The following is a 21946-nucleotide window of genomic DNA, read 5'->3' as shown; positions in this document are numbered from 1 at the left end:
CAGCTGGTCCACCTACCCTAACAGGCTGTCTCAATTTTAAACATCCCCTCCCAATATGTATTTTCTCATTTCAGATCCATCCAAAGGTACCAAGTTCTTACAATAACAAAGGTAGCTGGGTTCTCTATTCTCAAAGCGCCTCTAGAATTTTCATAAACTACAAGCAACAATAGAAATGTTTTATTACTAACGTATATTACTTAACCTCTGATTTAAAAGGGGGTATATTGATAACTGGGGCTTCCCAGGTGGCACAGAGGTAAAGAGTCCGCCTTCCAATGCAGGAGACACAAAAGACATGAGTTTTGATCCCTGGGTTGGGAAGCTCCTCTGGAGTAGGAAATGGCAACCTGCTCCAATATTCTTACCTGGAAAATTCCAAGGACAAAGGAGCCTGGTGGGCTACAGTCCATGGGGTAGCAGAGAGTCAGACACAACTGAGTGCCAGAGCACATGAGCACACATATTAATAACTGTCCTATTTTTCAGGAGCTAGCCTAAGGGTCAAATGAGATACGTGTCCCATGTAAGCAGTAAGGCACCTAAGCATAAGGCGCTGTCATTAAAAGAGTCACTTATGATTCTCAAAAGTAAAAGAAAAAAAGGGAGATAAAGGCCAGAGGGAATCCCGAATGTCCAATATTTGGGGAATCACAAATAAATATAACCTGATCATGGAAAATTTTAGTTATAAAAAATTTATACTTAAAGCTTTTAAAGATGGGGAAAATGCATACATGTTAAGTGAAAAAAGAGTATGCCCCAACTATATGTTTAAAATATGAAAATGAAGAAAGAAAATATGCCCAAATATCATCAGTGAATCCCTCTGGTTGCTGAGATTAAAGTTAACTGTTTTCCTTGTCTAGCCTATGCAGCACTTTACAAACTCTGAAAGATATACGTACTTTCGTGATCAGTAAAAAAAAAAAAACAGAAGAAAAACACAGATTAGCAACTGTCTCTTATGATTTATTATACTTTAGACAGTGTCTAACTTGAAACCAATTTACATACTTAACTACTTAAAAGATGATGATGTTCACATATTCTCAAGTAGTTATGCAAATAGCCCTGACACTTTCAGAAGTGCACTACTTGAACAACTATGAGAACAGTTATTGACATGAGAGGACCTCTAAGGACCCTTCTGCCTCCAAGACTGGGATTTCTTTCATCTCAGCTCAAACGCCCCAGAGTCAGGCCCACCTTGCTGCTCCAGCATAGTACCTTGTTTTGTTTTCTTTATATTACTAGTTGTTGTGTGAAATAATCCTGCTCATTTGCCACTTCTACCCCTCACCCCTTACAGAATACAGGCTCTTGGAAAGTCAGACTCCATCTGCTCTGCCCCCCACGTATCACCATCATCTAGCAGACACTGCCTAGTGCGGTTGGTTTTGCCTAAAACATTTGTTAAATCAGTGTGCCCAAGTCACTTGGCACCCAGCCCTCTCCCCCAATGGCATCCCCTCCAAGGTCACTAATTTCTCTTGTGTTCCCATACCTACAATTTAAACTATCCCCCAAAGCATTAATTAACATGAAAACCAAAGAAAAGAGGAATTCAAAGCTGTAGAGAATAATCAACTATTCTCTAGGCAAAAAATGGCTGCATCTGCTCCAAGAGTTCAGTCTCACTGAAGCAGAGCTAAGGATCATATGAAGCTTTGGAGTTTTTCAGTCTCCTCTCAATTAATTCTAACCACTCCCACCCCACCTTCCTGTCCAATAGCTCTGTTACAGATGGAGCCTGAGTCTAGGCAAAACGGAGCCCACTCGCCTCAAGCCACTGATCTCAGGAGTGCCGAAGACCAAAACGGCAGCAGAGAACAGAGCCGGCAAGCAAACTCACAACGTGTGTAAGAGCATCAGTCAGACTGGGATGATGTTCATCTCACCAAAGTCCACGGACCCTTTATACTCTTAAAAATTATTCAGGACTTCAATATGTGGGTCACTGAGGGTTATGGTTATTGATAGTTACCATATTAGAAATTAAAACATAACTTTTTAAAACATTTATTTTAAATAAGCTATTTGTTTAAAAATAACAATAATGAGCCCGTTACATATCAACAGTTTTTCATGTGCATGTGAGAAAAGAACAATAAAAATATGTATTTGGTGAGATGAGAAAATGTTTTTACATTTCTGCAAATGTTTTTAATGCCTGGCTCAATGGAAAACAGCTGGATTCTCACAACTCCCTCTGCATCCAATCTATTGCAATACATTGTTCAGGTTGAAGTTTATGAAGAAAATCTATTTCATACAGTTGTGCAGTTGGAAGCAGAAGGAATATTTTAGTGGTTTTTCCAGATAATTATGGATAATCTTTGATAGTACATCAAAAACTTGACAAGTATAGTTTCTTAAAAGTTCACTGCAAATGGTATGGCCACTTTGGAAAACAGCCTGGCAGTTCCTCACAAAGTTAAACAAGTTACCCATCAATTCCACTCCTAGGACCATACCCAAGAGAACTGAAAACCCATTTCCAAACAAAACCTTGAGTGTTCATGGCAAATAGTCAAAAACTAGAAACAAGTCAGTATTCCTGCCCTGAGGATTCCATGGACAGAGGATCCTGGCGTGCTACAATTCATGGGGTCGCAAAGAGTTGCAACTAAGCAACTAACACTTGCACTACTTTCACTTTTTTCAGACACAAGGCAAGTCTCCATCAGACAAAATGTGGTAGATGTCTACAACAGAGTATTATTCAGATATAAACTACTCATACATGCTACAAGATGGATGAGCCTTGAAAACACAGGCTTTTAATTGAAGAAGCCAGACACAGAAGACACACAGTACGATTCCATTTATATGAAATGTTCAGAATAAGTGAATCCATGGAGACAGAAAGTTGACTAGTGGTTGCCAAGGGCTTAATGGGCAGAAATAGAGAGATCATGGCTAACATGTTTTTTAGGCCATGGGGTAATTAGATCCAAAAAAAATCTACAAAACAAAAACAGTTGTAAACAGTTTTAGGGACTCACAATCATCTCCCCCCGACACATACACACCCCTATGATTGTGGCCATAGATCAAAAGTTAAAAAAAAAAAAAACCAAAAAACTATGTACACCAGAGTAAAAGGTAGTTGTAGTGAGAATTCCCTGGTAGTCCAGAGGTTAGGACTTCGCATTTTCACCCAAGGGCCTGGGTTCAATCCCTGGTCAGGGAACTAAGATCCCACAAGCCTCATGGCATGCCCATCCATACCCACCCCTCAGAAAAGGAGACTGTAGGGAAAGTAACACAGTAGACAGCATCTGAGTCAATACAGGAAAATCAGTAGGAGTGTGCTAAACTGGGAAGAAAGAAAGCCACCCAATTATAAAGATTTGATTGTTCAACCAATATCTGAATAACCACGATAGTGTCTGGCAGTATTCTAGAGACTAGGATTCTATGAACAACACAAAGTCCCTGTTCTCCAAAAAATGATGTTCCAGAAGGGAAAGTGAAGGGAGACAGATAAATAAATGATCCAGAAATCCTCAGTAAGTGATTTCTACCACAAAAAAAATAAAGTACGACTATCAACAAGAAACTGAAGTCACTGAGACTGTGTCACCTGGTGTGGCCTGGGGCAGTAACAGTAAGCCTCACCTGAATTAACAACAAGACTCACCATGCAGAGATCCTGGAACTGAGCCTGGAGTTTTACCTAAATGCAATGGGGACCCAAAGAAGAATTATATATTTTTTTCTATTCAGATGATCACCCTCTACTGCTGGTACAGAAAAGACTATAGGACAAGAAAGAAAGCAGAGACCTGTGGGTGGGCCCCTGCAGAGGTCCAGGCAGGCTGCCCTAGGGTGGCTGCGGTGACAATTGGGAGAGAAGAACAGATTCGGGATCTGCTGTGGAGGCAGAGGAAATGTTTTGCAGGTGAGGAGTGAGATAAAGTAAAGCAGAAAGCATGTATGGCCGGACTACCTGAGGAACAGTAACTAGTGAGCCTGGGAAGACTGGAGAGGAAGTGCAGGTGCTGGAGAATCAGGAGTTTGGTTTTGGACAAGTAAGAGGAGCTGACAATACATTCAAAAGGGACTCAAGCAGGCAACTGGGCAGAAGAACCTGGGGGTTTCTGAATCAGCCGAGGCTGGAGTTAGAAATTAGGATAGCCAACAGCATACAGTTGGTATTGAAACCAACGGTGCTAGAGGTGAGCAACAGCAAGTGGGAGGGAGGCAGGGGGCTGAGTCCCTGCTCACCATGGTACCCGTGGGACAGACAGGGGACAGCATGTGACCATGAGAAGGTGTCTGTGAAGTTGTGAAAACACATGTCCAAGAAGCACTGAGTTCACAGGAATGTCACCCACACATCCTAGTCACCAGAGGAAGCTTATAACACAGGTGAAAGGTGGGATACAGTTCTCTAACTTCCCTTTTTACAGCTTCCCCACCAACCTGTTAAAACTAGGGTGACCATCTCCTTTACTGTTTTTTTTAACTTAGAAAATAACTGCTTTACAATACTGTGCTAATTTCTGCCGTACAACGTCAATCAGCCGTAAGTATACATATATTCCCTCCCTTGATTAGTAATTTTCTATTCACTGATACATTCTATTTAGGAACTTGACTCTTGAAAATGAAAAGAGGAGACTTGTTTTAACTCCCATCAGAGCAACAGCATAAAGCAGGGTTGTCCCGGTTACCCTCTGAAGTACGCTCATTCGTTGTAAAAACCCAAACGCTCCTACCGATTTTCTAAACACCCTGCCCGTGCTCTGGGTAACATTTCCCACCAAAGCTCTCTGCCTGTTCTCTCAGAAATTCGCACAGAGAAGAAAAACTCAGGGGGTGGGGAGGTGAAAACAAAATTCCACCCAACCCTGTTTTGTACAGGAAGGGAACCGCGGGGATCCTGAAGTGTCTCCCTGGCGATCACTGAGCCCCGAAATTAAATAAAAACCAGGCACACCGGCGCTGGCCTCGCAGCTTGGCTACTTATCGCCCAGGAATCTCCACTTTTTCCAGTCTCCAGGTTCCCCCACTACAATACGGGGACAGTACACCCCCGCATCCCCACCCCGAACCGCCATGAGGATGAAAGGAGAAGTGTCAGCCCCGCTCAGCCCTGGGACCGGCAGGTGGGAAGCGCTGAGCCTGGCAGGTAGGAAGCCCTGAGGGTGAAAAGAAGAGCGTTAAAGGCCCATCACAGCGGGCTCGAGTCCCAGCTCTGTCCCAGCCAAAGGGGCAGGTCCCTTCTCCCGTCTCAGCCCCGGCGCGCCGGACCCTCGGGCAGCGCGGCTGCAGAGGCAGGTTCCCTCACCCGGGCAGCCCGGGGCAGCACTGACCTGCTTGAAGGTGCTGGTGAGGAAGTAGACCAGCGAGAGCCCGAAGACCAGGGCGAGCACCCACCTCTTCCGCAGGAGCCGGCGCCACACCATAGCCGCCAGGTTCACCATCCCGGCGCGGAGCGGGGCAGGACCGGGGCCCCGGCGGCATGGCCCCTACACGGCCGGCAGCCCCATGGCTCGCGGCGGGCGCCGGCCCCGCGGCCCTCAGCCCAGCCAGCTCCCGTCAGCCACCTCTCACCTCCCACGTGACCCCGCCCCACGCACCGCCTCTGCACCTCTTGCGTCACCCTCCGGGCCTCATTCAGCCTCCTCCTCATTGGTCCCTAGACACCGGCGGCCTCTTATTGGCTAAATCTCGGGAAGGGGGTGGGCAATCGTGTGCGTGCGGCCGATGGAGCTATGCCCGGGTCTTAGCGCCGGACCTAGCGACCTGAGAGAAAAACCTGAGGAGAGGCCGGAAGCACTCGGAAGTCAGGTGCTCTCCCGGCCGCGAGAGTGATTGGCTTGGAAGGACGTGAATGACGCCGCTGTGATTGCTGAATCGTTTGTGCAGGTAAAAAGAAAACGTTATTTTTCCCCCTCCACTATGGTCAGAGTAATCAGCCCTTGAAATCCTGGGGCGTTTCGCGCTAAACGTTGCTTGCAGGAATGAAAAACGCCCACGGCATTGTATTCGAAGCGCACCTGCCTGCTTCCAATGCAAGTGCTGCAGGAGATGCGCTCTTGCGTGCATTTCTGTGCAGTCATGTAACGGCCCGGGGGTGCAACTTAAAATCTCCCATACACTGTAAACTCTTGGTAAAATCCTTCTTAGGAATGGAGTGCGATGTATTAAGCAGAGGGTAAAAAAGGCATTTCAATCAGTCATTTCAGAAGCATCCCACATGCAAACGTTTTATTCCAGAATTCAGTATGGGAATAGTTATGTACGGCCTGCTGCCAACACAGAAGCTGAAGCCCCTTCGAAAGCAAGCATCTGAAAGTGGAATCTTGGGTATTTGATTTAGGAGACTGTGGCAAATTTGTGAATGGAAACTTGGGGTTTGTTTTTTTTTTTAAACAATAATTTGACTGCGCCGTGTCTTAGTTTCGGCATGCAGGATCTTCTAACTTCTTTGTGGCTTGCGAGCTCTTAGTTGCAGCAGTATATGGGATCTAGTTCCCTGACCAAGGATGGAACCTGGGCCCCCTGCATTGGGAGGACAGAGTCTTAGCCACTGGACCACGAGGAAAGTCCCGAAACTTGGGATTCTGTATTTTATTTTCCCCAAGGATTTGTAGGTGATGAGGAATCATTGTGGGGGGAGGGGGCATTAAGGCAAGATTGCAGGTTCTTGAAATAGATTTATGGGATAAGTTCAGTTCAGTCGCTCAGTCGTGTCCAACTCTTTGTGACCCCATGGACTGCAGCATGCCAGGCTTCCCTGTCCATCACCAACTCCTGGAGCTTGCTCAAACTCATGCCTATTGAGTCAGTGATGCCATCCAGCCATCTCTTCCTCTGTCATCCCCTTCTCCTGCCTTCAATCTTTCCAAGCATCACGGTCTTTTCCAGTCAGTTCTTCGTATCGAGTGGCCAAAGTATTGGCACTTCAGCTTCAGCATCAGTCCTTCCAATGAATGTTCAGGACTAATTTCCTTTAGGATGGACTGGTTTGATCTCCTTGCAGTCCAAGGGACTCTCAAGAGTCTTCTCCAACACCACAGTTTAAAAGTATCAATTCTAAAGCGCTCAACTTTCTTTATGGTCCAACTCTCACATCCATACATGACTAATGGAAAAACCATAGCCTTGACTAGACGGATCTTTGTCAGCAAAGTCATGTCTCTGCATTTTAATATGCTGTCTAGGTTTGTCATAGCTTTTCTTCCAAGGAGCAAGCATCTTTGAATTTCATGGCTGCAGTCACCATCTGCAGTGATTTTGGAGCCCCAGAAAATAAAGTCTCTCACTGTTTTCATTGTTTCTGCATCTGTTTGCCATGAAGTGATGGGACCGGATGCCATGATCTTAGTTTTCTGAATGTTGAGTTTTAAGCCAGCTTTTTCACTCTCCTTTTTCATTTTCATCAAGAGGCTCTTTAGTTCCTCTTTCTACCTTAAGGGTGGTGTCATATGCATATCTGAGGTTATTGACATTTCTCCCGGCAATCTTGATTCCAGCTTGTCCTTCATCTAGCCTGGCATTTCACATGATGTACTCTGCATATAAGTTAAATAAGCAGAGTGACAGTATGCAGTCTTGACATATTCTTCCCAATTTGGAGCCAGTCTGTTGTTCCATGTCCAGTTCTAACTGTTGCTTCTTGACCAGTATACACATTTCTCAGGAGGCAGCTAAGGTGTTCTGGTATTCCCATCTCTAAGAATTTTCCAGTTTGTTGTGATCCACATAGTCAAAGGCTTTAGCATAGTCAATGAAGCAGAAGTAGATGTTTTTCTGGAATTCTCTTGCTTTTTCTATGATCCAACAGTTGGCAATTTGATCTCTGGTTCCTCTGCCTTTTCTAAATGCAGCTTGAACATCTGGAAGTTCTCGGTTCACATACTGCTGAAGCCTAGCTTGGAGAATTTTGAGCATTGCTTTGCTAGCGTGTGAGATGAGTGTAATTATGGGATAAACTTTCCTTCATATATGGAGATGGTGCTACTGACCAGTTTTGTTTTGGTTTGTGTTTTTGGGTGATTTTCCAAAAAGAAAGAAGGCTTCTCTGGTGAATTGTTTCTAATCAGCAGCCCTGGTAACACGAGTACTGTCCCCTGAAGAAGGCTGGTCAGGATCAAGAAATCACTCAACAGCCAATTATGGTGCCCTGAACTAAGCCAGATATCATCTTTTGTTCTGGGACAAGAAAATATTTAAGGAAGCTAAACCTATTCACGTAAAGTCTCTGGCTTTTATTTCTTCTCTAGGGTGAGAGGTCAGGGAGGAAGCAGGGGATATATAGAAAGAGGTAAAGTGAGAGACCCATTGATGTTTTACTTGTTGAGTGCAGCTCTGTGCCAGGCAGTGTTCTACATGTGGAGGTGGAAGGGCAAACTAGGTAGACAGATCCTTACTTTGTGGCATTTACATTCTAATGGGGGACAGAGCATAAATAAATAAGCAAGCATGTAAATAACTGACCGATGCTATGAAGATAGTTGAACAGGGAAACATATGTTGGGTCAGGAGGGTGAGAAGAGAAGACCTCTAGGAGGAGGTGACATTTGACCTGAGGGAGCTAGCCAGAAGGAAAAGCATTCTGGGGAGAGGGAACAGCAAGCACAAAGGCCCTGAGACAGGAACAAGCTGGCATCTTTGAAAAACGAAAAGACCAGTATGATTGAAGCGGCTTGGTTAAAGGGAGAGTGGAGGCAGGTGAGGTTGGGGACAGGTGAGGCCTGCAGGCCAGGAACAGAACTTCGATTTTATTCTGGTTACAGTGGGTCACCTTTGGAGGCCCTAAAACATGTCTGTATTTCCCAATCAGGACTCAGAGTTTTGACAATAGGGCAAAATATGTTCAGATCATAACTGTCCTCAGGAATACTAATGAGGGATCAATGGGAGGCTAGCAAGGGATAAGGAGGCAACAGAACCATCTGCTTATAGTTCCTCATGAAGCCCTAAGACTTCTTAGGTTCAAGGCATCTCATGGACTAGTCACTTAAGTGTTCTGTGCCATCCAGGATTTGGAATCTCTGGTAAGCTCCTGTGAGACGTGTGTCCCTTTGGAGAGAAGGAAGAGGGAGAGATCTGCTTTCTCTGGAATCCAGTGGTCACATCCCCACCTGGAACCCTGAATGCCCACCTGAGGTGTCGTCAACATGGAGTTCTGAAGTCCATGTGGTTCCTCACAGTGAACCAGGTGACGTGTCTGCATGAGAATTCACATCTTCATTACCAAATGTGAGGGCTGGAAGGAAGCTCTGGGTTCAGACACTCCACCCCTCTCCCTTTGAACCTATGGGGACTCTGAGGCCACCAAGAGGTTACTGACTTGTCCAGGGTCACACAGCAAATTAAGGGTGGCACCAGTCCAGGATCTGTGTCTCCCAAATGTCTGTCTGCTGCACCTCCTCCAGCACCTCTTTGCTTTATAGTTCACTTCTTTCTCCTCTCATGTGAAGACTTCCTCCACCTTCAAGTCTCATCCTCCTCATCCACGAATGACACTTTCCTCATGGGACAGAATGTTGATTTGAGGGTTGAATGACATAGCAGACTGAAAAACCCAGTTTGCAAAATGTCAGAAAGCTCTAGGGATATAAGATATGAGTAGTACTAATTTATAGTTACCATGGCAATCTAGGTGCTGGGAATGTTGGGAGACTCTGGTTCATGCCTGTGTTGACTTTTAGGTCTTAAGGAAAATGCAGAGACGCCACAGCAGCAACACAGAAAACGTTCCACCTGAAAGGTAGGCATCACTCTCATTCCATCCGAGGCTCTGAGCTTCAGGTGGTCGGGACAACCCAAAACTGGATTGAATATTACCTGCTCCTCAGGGCTGCTTGTCAGAAGGGTGGAGGAGACCTGATCGGAAACTGCTTTGCACAAAGATGACCTTGTATCTTCAACACACAACAGCTTGCTGTTGCTCTTACGGTAATTCTCAAAGCCTGTGCAGCCAGTGGTCCACTTGACTAACTGTGGCAATGATTGCACCCAGGGGATTTTAATTTATAGAGGTGTCTGGGTGGGAACATGGAGAGGCTGATGACCTTGAAAGAAGATTTTTATTACTTGCACTTCCCAAGAGAAAAGGGCAGTCCATCCTGCGCAGGGCCACATGGGGAAGCACCAGGGTCAGCCAGGAGACAGAAAGGAGCAAAGGGAAAGCACAGGTCACAGCTTTTATTGTGTTTTCCACACAAAGTAAAGCAAGGCAGAGGAAACAGCTTAGCGTGGACTAGTTTGAATAATGTTGGTGGCCTCTAGGCTATAGGAGTGGTCTCTAGCTGTCTGGTACCTGGCCCTGGGTGATTTGAGGCAGAGGAAATATTGGCTGAGAATGTGAATTAGATAAAGGAGATGGTTGGGGATATAGGCTCTGGGTCACAGGGAAGCTGTAAACAAGTTTGGCCATTAGTTTGACCCTAGAATGTGTGTGTGAAAGTATTAGTCACTCAGTCGTGTCTGACTCTTTGCGACCCCAGTGACTGTAGCCTGCCAGGCTTCTCTATGCTTAGAGTTCTCCAGGCAAGAATATTGGAGTGGGTTGCCATTTCCTTCTCCAGGGTTATCTTCCTAACCCAGGTCTCCTGCATTGTATGCAGATTCTTTACTGTCTGAGCCACCAGGGAAGCCCCATAATGAGTAGATGCCAAATAGACAAATCCAGAACCTAAGAAAACAACAGTTAAAACACTAATGAACTAGGATTTCTATCTACTTAAGCCAAAAAGAGTACAGACCATGAGGCCCTGTTCTCAGGTTGTAACAGCCTCCCGGCCCCAGCCCTCTCACCATGCTGAAACATACACCCAAGGAGCTGGCAGCCAAGCTTTTCCTATTTCAAGTCCCCTGTGACTCTGAGGTTCGCAGCAAAATCACAAAGTACTCATCAGTGCCAGTGTTGAGTTTTGCATGAAGCCTCCCTGTTCTCTGGGGAAAAAGTCCTTTAGTCAGATAACCCTTCGACAAAATCCCACATCAGTCACTTCCCACTTCGGTGCCTTTGGTAAGCACATTCAGTTCTAGGCTTTAGTTCCCCCATCCATAAATGGCAGATAACAGAACTCAGGGTTGCTTGTGAATGAGTGAAAATACATAAACACAGCACCTGGGCTGTTTGATAAGCTGCGCCGTTGGAGCTTTTTCCAGCCTCCAAAGACAGAACTGCTCTCTGCTTTTAAATGAATGGTGAGGTCTTTGGGGGCAGAGATGACACTGGAAAAATAATGGCCACTGTGACTCGTGTACTTTCTTATGTCACCCTTATATTAGCCTGTGGAAGTCAGGACTGTTTTTATCACCATTTTATAAATGAGGAAACTGGGGCTCAGAGAAGGTAAGTAAGATACCTGAAGTCACACAGACAAGAAGTGGCAGGGCTGAGATTCAGGCCCCAGTCAATCTGACCTCTGCGAAGTATGTGCTTTGAGACTCCACATTTCAGCTGTCTCCTGTTTTGGTGGGTTCACTGTCCTTCCAGCTTGCTTCACATTCTAGCCTTTAAGTGGTTAAGTTGGAAGCTCAGCCTCTGCTCCCCCCAAGGATTATTCTTTCCCATTTAGGCTGAAATCTCAACTGCATTCTGGGGAAAGGCCCAGGGAAGGGAGGCCAGCTATAAAAAGGCCCTTGGTGGGTTGAGCCTTCCCTGGTTGTACTAGAGGTCCCCTGAGCCCAGTGAGCTCAGAGTGCTGGTGAGCTTAAGGCAGGCAGGAGGTTTTCCAGGGCCCCTGAGATAGTGGGGGAGAGGGTGGCCTCTGTGGGCACCTGCCAGGACTCTTGCTTTCTCAGTTCAGCTTCTTAAAGTGCAGAAAAAGCTGAAGGCCCCTTGAGGATCATAGCCATGGTGTTAGTTATTGTTATTATTATCTTTATCATCATCCCAAGCTCAAGAAACTAGGCCCACACATTTCCTGGGCTTTTGGAGCCAGCAGGGATGGGCCATGGGAGGAGGGGGAATAGGTAGCCATCTTCAAGTTCCCTCCCTTGCCCGGGCATAAAGTTGGTGGTTTATAATAACTTACCCCCAGGTCAAGTTTGTAAGGCTGGTGAAGCCAGCCCCAAGACTTCTGCAGATCAGTATCTCCCCTGCCGGGTTTCACAGATATTCTTCAAGATGTGAGTAGGTTTTCTGTGGAGGAAAATAATCCTGTGATCAAATAAGTTTGGGAAACACTAGGTTTAAACAAAGTTAATTTTTTCAATTGCAGGCCTTCTCAGAGCCTTTCAGAGCCTTTAGTGCACTTATTCATTCATTCTTTCAAATAATACTTATTGAGCACGTTCTGTGTACCAGGTGCATTGTGCTGGGTCATGGCAATCCAATGGAGGCAGACAGTCATGGTCTTTAACCTTATGGGGTACCCAGTCTGAAGTGCCATTCTCAGTCCTGAGTACGTGTTAGAGTCACCTGGGGGCTCTGAGGGACTAGAGGTGCTGCGACCCAACCCCAGAGATTTTTTTCAAGTTAGAATTAATATTATAACTTTAATGAATTTGTATACTTCTAAGTGTTTCTTTTTCATTGATTGGGCTTTATCTAGCTGTTTCATCTTCTAATGTCCTAGGCACCTGCTTTGGTCTATGCCGCTGGCTGGGCGCTGAGAATAAAGAAGTGAATCAGATACAGTGTGTGGCCTCAAGGAGCTTACAGTCTAGTAGGAGAACAGGCCATGTAAACATATCAGTGTACTATGTTGTAGCTTGTGGTATACTGTCCAACCCCAAAGATTTTTCATTCAGTTGGTCAACGCTAGGTCCAAGGCCTGTATTTTTCAAAAACTCCCCTGAATGATTATAATGTACACGCAGGGCTGAGAGTCACAGGTAAGGAGTAAAATAACTATGATCAGTCCCATTTTGTGCCTGGATGATAGGAGGTTAGGGTACAATGAGGACAGAGAGCAGAGACTGTCATTGTCTGGGAGGTGGGCAAAGGTCCCCCGAGCAAGAGAGATTTTTGGCTGAAATCTGATGGATCAGTGTAGGTTACCTGGTGGGGCCAGCCAGTGAAGGGGCTGGGCTTGGCAAAGGCCCTCCAGTAGGAAGCGCTTGGGTAGTGAGAAAGGGGCACATGGTGAGATTGGAGTTCAGGGCCAGAGATGATCCAGGCTGTCTGGCAAGTTCATCTCTCTGAGACTGAGTCTATGTGCTGTGCTGTGCTAACAGACTCAGTTTCTTTATCTATAAAATGGGAATGATATTAGTCCCTAACTATGGGATTTATCTGAGACTGCAGGAAGGCATTTAGAATGGGAAGCCCTTTTAGTGGGACAGTGAAATAATTGAATATATGTTGGGTTTTTTTTTTTATTCACCCTGTTCTCTGAGTGGGGATAATTGTATAAGGTCAAGTGTGAAGGCAGTGTAAAACCTTCCCTGGAGCCTCCCTCAGGGGCCATTTTGTGCCTGGATGATAGCTGCCGTGCATTTATTAAGCACCTACTGTATGCCCTGGGTTGCAGTGTCCAGAGGATGAGTGGAACTCAGCTCTCACTTGGAGTAAACTCGGGGTGTTTTAGGTATACTGAAGGGGTTCTGGCGTGAGAGGAGGAGGAGAGGGTGGCTCTTTGCCCCTCCCACTGACACAGCACATTAAACTAATCAGTTCCACCTGTTCTGTGGACTGATTCCATTTGAAAAGGACAAGTCCAAGAGAAGACATGACATCAGGGCTCTGGGGCCTGGTGTTTATGGGAAAGGGCACCCAGTTCAAGGCTCTCCATTCTTGGAAGAGTAACTCTAGGCTCTCTGCTCATCTGGCAGTGGCTCTGAAAGAGCATCAGCATGCTTTATCTGATTTCAATACAAGAGGCTGTGCTTGGAACTAGAAATGGCAGTTGGCCCTGGAGGTTTTGCATAGGGATAGAGATGCCTGGAGAATCCCAGGGACGGGAGAGCCTGGTGGGCTGCCGTCTATGGGGTCACACAGAGTCGGACACGACTGAAGTGACTTAGCATAGCATAGCATAGAGATAAGAGTTCCCATTTACTTAGTGTCAGATATATTGAAAGAGGTATTCTAAATTTGATCCCCAGGAATTCTATGCATGAATGGTGTTTATACCCATTTTCCAGGTGAGAAAACTGAGTGTAGGCTTGTTAAGAGCCCTAGAAAGGGTGGAGCTAGGGTTCACATGTGGGCTTCTCCAATTAAGTCTTCTTCCCATCACTCTCTGCTGCCCTCCAAATATCAGCTGTAACCAAGGTGGATCCTCTTGGGAACTGGGAATTATTGAACTTGGAGATGACAGAGCCAGGGGAACCTGAGTTCCTGAGGTTATTCTCAAATCGTAGGTCCCTGTGCTCCCTTTTCAGTGAAGTAAAGTGGTTAAGAAAGCAGACTCCAGAGGTAGCCTTCTGGGTTTGAATCTCCCTGTACCACCCCTTACCAGCTGTGTGACTTTAGACAAGTTACTCTTTTCTGTGCCTCAGTTTCTTGATCTGTAAGATGGGGGAATTATTAGTAAGTAACTCACAGGGTTGATAGGAAGACTTAACGAGTTAAGTTAATGAAAAGCACTTGGAAAAAGTATCTGGCACATAGGAAATTTTCAATAAAGATTATAACCCTATTGCTATTATTACTTGTATTAATTTGCGAGGGCTGGCCATGACAAGGTGTTGTAGACTAGGTGGCTTAAACGACAGAAATTTATTTTCTCACAGTTCTGGATGCTGGAAGTCCAAGGTCAGGGTGTCAGTAGAGTTGGTTTCTTCTGAGGGCCTCTCTTCGTGGCTTGCAGATGGCCACCTCCTCCCTGTGTCGTCATATCATCCACCCTCTCTTGTGTCTGTGTCCAGATTTCCTCTTGTAAGGACAAAAGTCATATTGGATTAAAGTGTCAGTCGCTCAGTCGTGTCTGACTCTTTGTGACCCCATGGACTGTAGACCGCCAGGCTCCTCTGTCTATGGATTTCCCAGGCAAGAATACTGGAGTGGGTTGCCATGCCCTTCTTCAGGGGATCTTCCCCACCCAGGGATCAAACCCCAGTCTCCTGCATTGCAGGCAGATTCTTTCCCATCTGAGCCACCAGGGAACCTGGACAAGGGCTGGCACTAATAATCTCCTTTTAACTTAGTCACCTCTGCAAAAACCCTTCTTCAAAAACAGTCGCATGCTGAGGTACTGGGGGTTAGGGTGTCGAAGTATGATTTTCCCAGGGGAGGGGGCACAGTTCAGCCCATGACATTATGGATACTGTCATTTGCCCCCCATCCTCCACTGCCTGACTTGGTGGGACTTCCTCCTCCTTTCTGGTCCAGAAATCGCAGCCAAGCGCTTAGCTCCGAGGCGAGTGTGGACGAAGGCGGCGTCTTTGAGAGTCTGAAGGCGGAAGCGGCCTCCCCACCAGCGCTCTTCTCGGGCTTATCCGGCCTCCCGGCGGGCAGCCTCCCCACCACCCCATTCCCGTCCAGCCTGGTCCTGGGGGCCGCAGCCGGCGGCGGGGACGTGTTCCTCCAGATGCCGGCGTCCAGGGAGGAAGGCGGGGGCCGTGGCGAGGGGGGCGCCTACCACCACCATCGGCAGCCCCACCACCACTTCCACCACGGCAGCCACCGCGGGGGCTCCCTGCTGCAGCACGTGGGCGGGGACCACCGCTCACACTCAGACGAGGCGGGCGATGAGCAGCCCGGGACACCCGCCCCAGCCTTGTCCGAGCTGAAGGCTGTGATCTGCTGGCTCCAGAAAGGGCTGCCCTTCATCCTCATCCTCCTGGCCAAATTATGCTTCCAGCATAAGCTCGGTGAGTGTGGGGGGGGATGCGGGGTCAACGCCTGCCACTTCACCCAAGGGGTTGGGGGGTCTCCATCCCAAGTGCCAAGGGCAGGCAGTAGAGGTCCTCTTGGTGCAAAGTGCTTCAAAGGCCAGGATTCCGCTTCAGACCTGGGTTCAAATCCTGGTCGATTAGCTATGTGACTTGGGGCAAGGCACTCCCCTTCTCTGAGCCTCAGTTTCCTCATCTGTCCAGCAAGGGTTGTGATAGAAACTTCCTCAGCTGGTTGGGTGACTTGAAGGCATGGAAGAGTTCAGAATGCTCTGGTCTGAACCTGAATTCTTCCTCTTCCTAGCTGTGTGATGCTGGGGACATTATTTAACCTCTCTGTGCTTTAGTCCCATCATCCATAAAATGGGGATTAAAATAGTATTTGTACTATTCAGGGGTCCCCAACCTCCAGGCCGTGGAGCAGTACCTCCTGTCCGCTCAGCGGCGGCATTAGATTAGAAGCAAAGTGCATAATAAATGCAATGTGCTTGAATCACCCTGAAACCATCCCCCCCATCCCTGACCTGTGGAAAAATTGTCTTCCAGAAGTCAGTCCCTGGTGCCAGAAAGGCTGGGGACAGCTGTACTAGTTCATATGTTATTATATAGGTATCATAGATACACATTTACTATAATGGTATGTTACAGATGCCATTAAATGTACAGCTTCTGGCTTCATAAGATTGAGTAAGGTTAAATGAGTAAACGCGTGTTAAGCCTTTAGGTCAGTGCCTGGCAGAGAATAAGTGCTGTGCAAGTGTGGATGATTGTCTTTATCATATTCATTGTTAGTACCTGTAGAATATTTAACGTGGAATCCTGCACTTAGCAAGTGCTCAATAAATACAACCTATTACTAGGAAGTAAAATAATGATTTGTGAAGTACTTAGCATAGTACCTGACACATACTTAACATTCAATAAACGTGGTCTCTGGTCCACTGTTATTTATTTCTGTTACTGGTATTAGATCATGGTGTTGCTGTGTCCTGGAGAGTTTTAGGCTATTGTTTTTATCTTATGGTAGAAATTACAGTACAAATTATGTCATAGCCTGGTACATCCCACAGGAAATATCTAGAAGAGGTTAGGCCATCATTTGTGTCTTATTTGCCCCCTTCTGGTATGTTCCAGCTGACCCAGGTCACTTCTTCCTTTTTGGGATGCTACCATATCAGTCCCTTCTTTTTTTTTTTTCTTTTTGACCAATTAAAAAATGGTGGGTTTTTTTTGGTTTTTATAATCTGTATACACACTGGGTTCTGGGCCCTTCAGCACCTCCTTCCAAGTCTAGCACCAGCTGGACTAGGGCTCCTGTGGCAGTGGTGCCGGTCCCCTTCTTAGGTGTCTGAACTCTTTCCCCAGGTGCTGTGGACAAAGCCTCAAGCGGGAGGTTCTGCCCCTTGCTTCTAAACGTTGCAAGCTACTGAGCCTCAACCTTTGCAGGCCCCTCCTTTCTCCACCCTCCCTTTCTCCTAATGTAGATAAGGATTATACTGTACACCTATACCTTTTCATGAAAGAAAGTGAAAGTGCTAGTCACTCAGTCATGTCTGGCTTTTTGCAACCCCATGGACTGTATAGCCCACCGACTCCTCTGTCCATGGGATTCTCCAGGCGAGAATACTGGAGTGAGTTGCCATGCCCTTCTCCACCTTCCTTTTTATTCCTAGAAACAGAAGCTGGCCTGTTTCTTCTTACCCTGAATTCCAGCAAACTCACCGCCAAGTTTTATTCCCAAGTTTGGTCATATTCCTCCTCAGTTGTCACGTTTGTTCAGTTGATCAAAGAGTATAAGAAGAGATTTTGGGGTTACTGATTATGGTTTTCTATGTTTTCAATAAAGCAACTCATCTTTTATAAAGTAGATCTGGAAGCATGCATGGAATACATGTACTATTTAAAAAGTAAAAGTGAACTGCAAGCATGGGGAATTCTGTACATTGTGTAAAAGCAGAATCCTGTCCACAAGGAACAAAAAGTAGGATTTGAAAATCCCTGCTCAGGGAGAATTCTGATTGCAGCTTAGCAAATTGTGGAATAAAACTCCGTTCTTTTTCCCCCCTCTCCAAAGCTCATGTTTTCCTGTCAGCTAGGAATTCTTTTCCCTTTTAACATGAAATTTCCATTTCTTACAGTGCTGTGGTCTTTTGCTACATACGCTTTTATTACAAATAACATGCCTCAGATTCTTTTTGAAAATAGAAACACTTTGGCTACCTGATGCAAAGAGCCAGCTCATTGGAAAGGACCCTGATGCTAGGAAAGATTGAAGGCAAAAGGAGAAGTGGGCAGCAGAGGATGAAATGGTTAGACAGCATCACTAACTCAATGGACATGAGTCTGAGCAAACTCCCAGAGTTAGTGAAGAATGGGGAAGCCTGGCGTGCTGCAGTTCATGGGGTCGCGAACGGTGAGACACGACTTCGTGACTGAACAACAGCAACAAACTGCTGGAGATTGTGCCCTGTAAGCAGTATCCCTCCTTGAGTTCAGTTCTGTTATTCTGTTTTTACAGAGGAGGAAACTGGGCTCAGAGCAGTGCAGTGACTAGTCCAAGCTCACACGGAGAGGAGGTGGCAGAACTGAGATTGAACCCAGATCTTGCCAGACTGCACAGCCCATGCTAACTGGTTCTATAAAATACCCTCCCCCAGTGGCCTCAATCCCATCCCTAAGTCAGGGGCCTCGAGGTTCCCAGCAATATACACGGCAGCCCAAATGCCCCAGAGATGGGATTTTCTCTCTCCTCTGTGGTTAGTGTGTTGACTCTGAGGAGGGAGGTATGTGTCCCGGGTCTCTAGTAAGCCAGGCCAGGCCTGACGCATCTAAGTGGGTGGTCTTGGCCCCTCATCTGCCCCGCAGGCATTGCCGTGTGCATCGGAATGGCCAGCACCTTCGCCTATGCCAACTCCACGCTCCGGGAACAGGTCTCTCTAAAGGTGAGTCACCTGGCAAATCAACCCTCCAGCACTGCTGTAACAGATGACCACAAACTCAGTGGCTTAAAACTGCACAAATGGGTTCCTTGTGGTTCTGTAGGTCAGAAGTCTGAAGTGGATCCCTCTAACCTAAGATCAAGGTGTCCACAGGACTGTCTTCCTTCTGGAGGGTTCAGAGGACAGTCTCTTTCCTCACCTTTTCCAGGTCCTGGAAGTTACTCACATTCGTTGGCTCCTGGCCCCTTCTCCTCTTTTGAGCCACCCACATTGCATCTCTGTGAACATCCTTCCATAGACACATCCCCCTCGACTCTGCTCTTCTGTCTCCCTCTTCCACTCTCAGGCTCTTGTGATTATTTGGACCAACCCCCCGGATAATCCAGGAAAGTGTCCCCAATGCAGGGTCAGCTAATTAGCAATCTTAATTCCACCTGCAACCATTATCACCATGGAACCAAACAGATTCACAGGCTGCGGGAATTAGGACAGGAACTCCTTTGGGAGTCATTCTTCTGCCTCCTGCCCTGGCAGGTCCCCAGATGTGCCACCCTTCTCCCTTCCAAGAGCAGCCTCTCCTCTCATGCCCCTAGCCCGGTCCCCTTACCCTCCTGACATTCAGTCAGTTCTCTCATTTCCAGCCCACCCTCATGGTTCAGGCTACCCCAGTGGCACTTCTGGGTGGCTGGTGGGTCTCACCACCATCATCCCCAGTGCCTGCTGATACCTGCTGAGCACTCAGTGTGTCTAGCACAGAGCTGGACCCATTTCACAGCTCATCTTGGAGATCTATCCCAGCAACTTGGGAGGCAGGCAGAATCACACTTAATTTATTTTTCCAGTGAGGAAACAGTGGCCCAAAATTTCTTGGCTAAGATCTAAGTTTTCTGCCTAAGGCCATACAGCCTGTGTGAAGCATGGTGTCAGGATATGAATCCAGGCATTGTGCCCAGAGCCTGTGCTCCCCCAGGTTCAAATCCCAGCCTCTCCACCCTCCTGCAAGCCCTTGGAGGGGTGACCTCACTGATCTCATCCTCAGGTGCCACCTCTGGGCAAGGAATTGCCACACCCACTTCATTCACCCACTGAGAGGGTTAAGCAAGATGGTACGTGGAACATGTTTTGTGCAGCACCTGGCTCATAGGAACAACTTAACTGAGCTATTTTTTTTAACAAGCCTGTGTATTCTGCAGCACATGGGCTCGTATCATAGCCACAATCTTCTCTGACCATGCTTTGGGGTCATCTGCTTTCTTGGAAGCACCTAGGCCTCCATGAGATGAAAATGCCAGCTCAGTCTTTATTTTAAACAAATGAGCACGTTGAAGTCAGGAGTAGGGCATGGAGTCAGAGGTTCTTCTTGACCCTCAGTCTTGTCTTCTTCATGCCAACCCCTTTCTGTTAAAACAACAAGTTGGGACTTCCCTGGTGGTCCAGAGGTTGATAATCTGCCTTGTGATGCAGGGGACACAGGTTCATTCCCTGCTCGGGGAACTAAGATCCACATGCCATGGAGCAGCTGGGCCCACATACCACAACAACTGAACCTGCACGTGGCCACAACCAGGGAGTCTGTGCTCCGCAACAAATGACCACACATGATGCAACCAAGTTCCCACATGCCTCAACTGAGACCCCATGCAGCCAAATAAATAAATAAATAATTTTTAAAATCACCTGAAAGAGCAGCAGGTTGTTCAGTGTCATAGTGGGGCTGTTGGGGCTATATCTTTCTCAGAAGCAGCAACATCCTCATGGTGCCTTGACTTGAATTTTAAGGACAAAGGGATGCCTGTATCTGTGAATAGGCTTCTAGGGGTCTTTGCACCCTTTGAAGACTCAGGTGATGTTTTGCCTACGTGTGCATATTTCAGTGGCAGTAGGTCTACATGACTCTTAGTTTAGGATCTCAGCTTACTACTGGAGAACTACCCCACTTGTCCTCCAGAGTCTGGCTTCTCAGGGCTTTGCTCATTCCCTCTCTCTTCTACTTTTGGTTCGGATTTACAGGGGATTAAGCTGGAATCTATTATTTATTGGCATAAAAAGGGCTGCTGAGTGGATTAATCACATTGATAAGAGCAGTTGGTTGGTCGGAGGTGGTTTCTCGGGCTGTTAACCTTGACCACTCCTGGAATAATGGGTGGATAGAGATGCATTTATTTTGTCTGCTCTATGGAAATGTGTGTTGTAACAGTGTGTGAAGTACTGAGCTGTGTCTGGAGACTGGAGCATTTACCGAAACCACAGGGAAGGTTACACTGGGAAAGTTATGACCTCATCTTATTCCAGCAATGCAGCCGCCCTGGTCCAGGAAGAGACAGGCTTTTGAGAATCTACAGCACGGGGTCTGATTATGTATCCCAGGGTACACAGGCAGGAACACCTTGCTCTACGCTTCCTCTAGAAATTTCCGGGGTTTGCTCTCAGGCTGAGAGACTACTAAGAAAACAGACCGAGAAGGTTTCCCAGCTTGTCTTCCTGGGGACGAATCAGAAACAAGTCTGAAGAAAGAGAAACCGTCTGGATCACAGAGGGCTTTGACATCGACGTGTACGAAGCTGACTGTAGTTCTACAAACGTGCCCCTACGCTGAATGGTCAGTCCGGAAAGGTTCATACCAGAAAAAGTTAGAACAGCAGTTTCTGACTTGTCGATCTGAATCGAGTGGTGGGTTGTAAAGTTGGAATAACAGGTCTTGCCACTTAGTGACCCTGAAACACGCTCCTGTGCCCGACTGAATGTTTACATTTGTCAAATTTACTTAACTCTTAACAGAACCTCACTTTTGAATAAGGGCACCGGACCTTAAAATATGTGCCCCTAAAGGACTTCCTTGGTGGAGCAGTGGTTAGGACTCCATGTTTTCACTGCAGGGGGCACGAGTTTGATCCCTGGCCAGGGAACTAAGACTCTACATGCCTCACAGTATGGACCAAAAAAAAAAAAAAGTTATTAAAACATGTGCCCTTGAGCAAGAGTTGCTTAAATTCTCTGTGCCTCAGTCCCTAACAGTAAATATAATCTAACATTTCCTATATGCCAGTCACTGTTCTAAATGGTTCATGTACATTAGCTCTCATGACTTTATAAGTTGATATAATATGCACCCTTTTTGCGGATGAGGAAAGAGAAATGCAGCGAGTTTAAGTAATTGCCCAGGGTTGAACAGCCCCCAAGTAGCAGATCAAGGATTTGAAGCCAGGTCATCCAGCTCCAGAATCAGTTTTGCTAACCATGGTGCCCTCCTGACT

General features: G+C 46.7%; 2 protein-coding genes across 4 annotated transcripts in view; one reads left to right on the top strand and one right to left on the bottom strand.

The window, feature by feature from the left end:
* The window catches only part of LOC104980009 (chromosome unknown open reading frame, human C12orf49), a 16679-nt gene extending 11109 nt beyond the window's left edge, over positions 1 to 5570 (bottom strand). Inside the window, exon 1 of one of the 2 annotated variants that reach the window (XM_010828554.1) lies at positions 5325 to 5570. In XM_010828554.1, the coding sequence (XP_010826856.1) occupies positions 5325 to 5435 (111 nt within the window). In that variant the 5' untranslated portion in view covers positions 5436 to 5570. The remainder of the gene's footprint in view (positions 1 to 5324) is intronic. The other variant, XM_010828556.1, reaches the window with a different exon arrangement.
* A 147-nt stretch (positions 5571 to 5717) lies between these two features.
* The window catches only part of RNFT2 (ring finger protein, transmembrane 2), a 62804-nt gene continuing 46575 nt past the window's right edge, over positions 5718 to 21946 (top strand). The window contains exons 1-5 of one of the 2 annotated variants that reach the window (XM_010828552.1): positions 5718 to 5880; positions 9000 to 9178; positions 9672 to 9730; positions 15251 to 15732; positions 18619 to 18695. In XM_010828552.1, the coding sequence (XP_010826854.1) occupies positions 9155 to 9178; positions 9672 to 9730; positions 15251 to 15732; positions 18619 to 18695 (642 nt within the window). In that variant the 5' untranslated portion in view covers positions 5718 to 5880; positions 9000 to 9154. Of the gene's footprint in view, positions 5881 to 8999; positions 9220 to 9671; positions 9731 to 15250; positions 15733 to 18618; positions 18696 to 21946 lie in introns of both variants that reach the window. The other variant, XM_010828553.1, reaches the window with a different exon arrangement.

The sequence above is a fragment of the Bison bison genome, unplaced genomic scaffold (genome assembly GCF_000754665.1).
Source record: "Bison bison bison isolate TAMUID 2011002044 unplaced genomic scaffold, Bison_UMD1.0 scf7180017864495, whole genome shotgun sequence".
Lineage (NCBI taxonomy): Eukaryota > Metazoa > Chordata > Mammalia > Artiodactyla > Bovidae > Bison > Bison bison.
Note: the sequence above shows the minus strand (reverse complement) of the source record. Positions and strands in the feature narration are given on the sequence as shown.